We start from the raw sequence: 2,853 nt of genomic DNA on the forward strand, positions 1-2,853 counted from the left end.
AAGGAAGTAGAGTGTATATCTATCAAGAATATTTGATCAGAATATTTGGTAGGTATTTGTAGAAATATGACATTTTTTACCTTGTATGGATATACTTCTACAGACAAACATACTAAACTTCAAAGTCTTTGTTTTAGAAATCTTATTTTAGCAATTAAATTTGTCAGCTGTTTCAGTAGACAATCCTGCAGCTTTCCAGGTTCCTGTCAGGTAATAGCCTATGGTAGTGTGTCATAGTAAGTCAGTGTAAGTCAGTCTTACTGATGTGCAATACATTATTGTAAACATGGAGTTTTGTTATGCAACAGTTAGATTCAAAGTGGTAATGCATATGCTTATTAGTTCCCTTCTCTCTAGAAAAAATGTTGAGATGCAGACATGACTTGAACACCAGAATGTCAATTTTTAAACATTCACTCACTAGAACTACAGGACTTTGTAAATTCCAGTATGACATTCTTGGTGTGATAGCTTACAGTGATCCCACAGTTCTGCTGGCTGGGAGAAGACTCACTGAGATCTCTCCCTTTTCTTAGTTCACACTGCCTCCCCCCCTGCCCTCCTTCTTTATGGCTCCTCAGTTCTGCTTGGTTGGATCTTGTACAGCAGTGAGCCATATTCTCCATGCAGCTCAGCGGGGTTGTCTAGGCTTTAGCTTTTCTTGTTTACTGCCTGTAAGCTAGATTCTTTCCATTCTGGCTTGTGGTTATTACCTTCTCTCTGTTTTTTATGTAAAAGTGTAGAAACGATGAACTCTTGTTGTGTAAAATCCTCACTGTAACAAGAAATAAGTTGTGTTTGTGTCTGAGAGCAGAAGAATGAAAAGTCAATGGACTGCCCAGAAATTTGGTTGTATAGAAAAAGCTGTCATGGGAATATGTAGATCTTGATGGAAACAAGTGGAACTATTAATACTCCATGATTACTCTGTAGGATGTTTACACTAAATAATTCTGTGCTGTTTCATTTGCATTTTCATGATTGTCAGTCTTTCAAAGTTTAAATATTTCATGTCCCAGTGATAATTTTCTAGTAACATTTGGAGACCAGGGAACTCTTACTAATTTGCACAAAGTGCAAAGGGCCATACTTTTCTCTATACAGCAGCATGCCTGGGCTTAAACTTGACTTTTCTTTGCAAACAGACTGCTGCTGCTAATTAAGTTAGTACATATTAGAGACACAAACTTAGAACTTTGCAGATATGTTCCCCTTGCTTTTTTGGGACAAGCCAGTTGAAGAACAGGCTTATGTATGTGCAACTTCGATTCCATCATGTGCATTGCATCATGTGCAAGACCTTTCCAGCTTCAAACAAGCAGCATGCCTGGGCTTAAACTTGACTTTTCTTTGCAAACAGACTGCTGCTGCTAATTAAGTTAGTACATATTAGAGACACAAACTTAGAACTTTGCAGATATGTTCCCCTTGCTTTTTTGGGACAAGCCAGTTGAAGAACAGGCTTATGTATGTGCAACTTCGATTCCACACCATCATGTGCAAGACCTTTCCAGCTTCAAACATTTAGAAAGCACTTAATTTTTCCCTAAAAGCCTGCAATTTAGAAATGGTTTGTTAAATGTTAAAAGGTTGCATGCTTCTGAAACATTTGTGGTCTTGAAGCATGCTGACTAGATAAAGTAACATGACAGAATTCATGCTGAGATGTAAGTTAAATAATTCACGCATCAGGAGGTGTGACTAAACAAATATAACCAGTATGCCTTTTACCTGCTGCCAAAGCTATGCCCCTAAGAAACAGAATGTTGTTTCTTTATTATGTGTGTAACGTATGGTCATTCTCTTAACCAGAAATGTGAAAAAAGGCTTAATCCAAGAAGACTTCAAGATAACTTCGAGACAGGCAAGTGCAATCTGAATTTTCATCCATTGTCATGTGTTACAGGCTGAAGGCACCTGAATAGTGATGGTTGAGGATTTTTCCTTGTACGCTAACCTACCAAATGTTATAAAGCCATATTTTTCTAAGGCAGCCTGAATAATTTCTTTTCTTTTTAATTTTTTTATTTGGTTAACTTCATGTGCTGCTTCAATTTTTCTTTATAATAAAGACTTCCAGATTATACTATGTGGGTGAGTAAAAAGCAATTCAAAAGTGGTTTAGGAAACTAGCATCTGAGTCAACAGAATCCTGGTAATTGAGTGTTCAAGGCTTTCTGTCCTGCTAGTAATAGGCTGCAGTTGATACTGGACTACTCTCAAGAGTGCACAGAGTTCTTGCCCGCTCAGAAAATAGGGCCACATTTCTTTCCTCCTTATTAAGAAATGACCTACTGATAACAATCTGTTTAAAATTTATTTCATGCCTTTTTTCTCTTTAAGCAGATGCAGCATATGAGATGTGTTGCTCCAGTGAAGATCCACTGCCAGAACATGTAGAGGGACATACTATGGCATGTAATGGCCATTACAAATTTGCATTCTCATCAAGAGCTTTCTTGAGTTTCAAGTTTGACCATGATGCCATAATGAAATGTTTTGACCTCTGACAGCAAACTTATTAGGAACAAAAATCAGACTTGCCTGTTGCAATTGAGGGGGTTTCTTATGCAGCCTTACTCTTTCTCAGGAGTTTTTTATTTTGTTTGTTTGTTTGTTTCTAAATGCAATGCAGGGACTGACTGGTGGTGTGGAAGGGTTTGTTTTCTTTGCAGTATGGGAGTGACATAGTCAAATGTTGCACTTTAAATGCAGTATAGCCTTTGTCCACAAACATACCCTTCCAGTGTTCAGTTCACTTGTTCCCTAGCTGTGCATTAGAGGGCATTCTTTTTACTTTTGGTTTGTTTTTTTTAACTTGCTGTGTGTTTTGTAGAACGTCATTGACTTTTT

At 37.5% G+C, this 2,853-nt stretch overlaps 1 protein-coding gene across 1 annotated transcript in view; it reads left to right on the forward strand.

Moving 5' to 3' along the window:
• The window catches only part of DCP2 (decapping mRNA 2), an 18,283-nt gene extending 15,773 nt beyond the window's left edge, over nucleotides 1-2,510 (forward strand). The window contains exons 10-11 of the mRNA XM_010137484.1: nucleotides 1,813-1,864; nucleotides 2,347-2,510. Coding sequence (XP_010135786.1) covers nucleotides 1,813-1,864; nucleotides 2,347-2,510 — 216 coding nt within the window. The remainder of the gene's footprint in view (nucleotides 1-1,812; nucleotides 1,865-2,346) is intronic.
• The last annotated feature ends 343 nt before the right edge of the window (nucleotides 2,511-2,853 follow it).

The sequence above is a fragment of the Buceros rhinoceros genome, unplaced genomic scaffold (assembly GCF_000710305.1).
Source record: "Buceros rhinoceros silvestris isolate BGI_N320 unplaced genomic scaffold, ASM71030v1 scaffold5226, whole genome shotgun sequence".
Lineage (NCBI taxonomy): Eukaryota > Metazoa > Chordata > Aves > Bucerotiformes > Bucerotidae > Buceros > Buceros rhinoceros.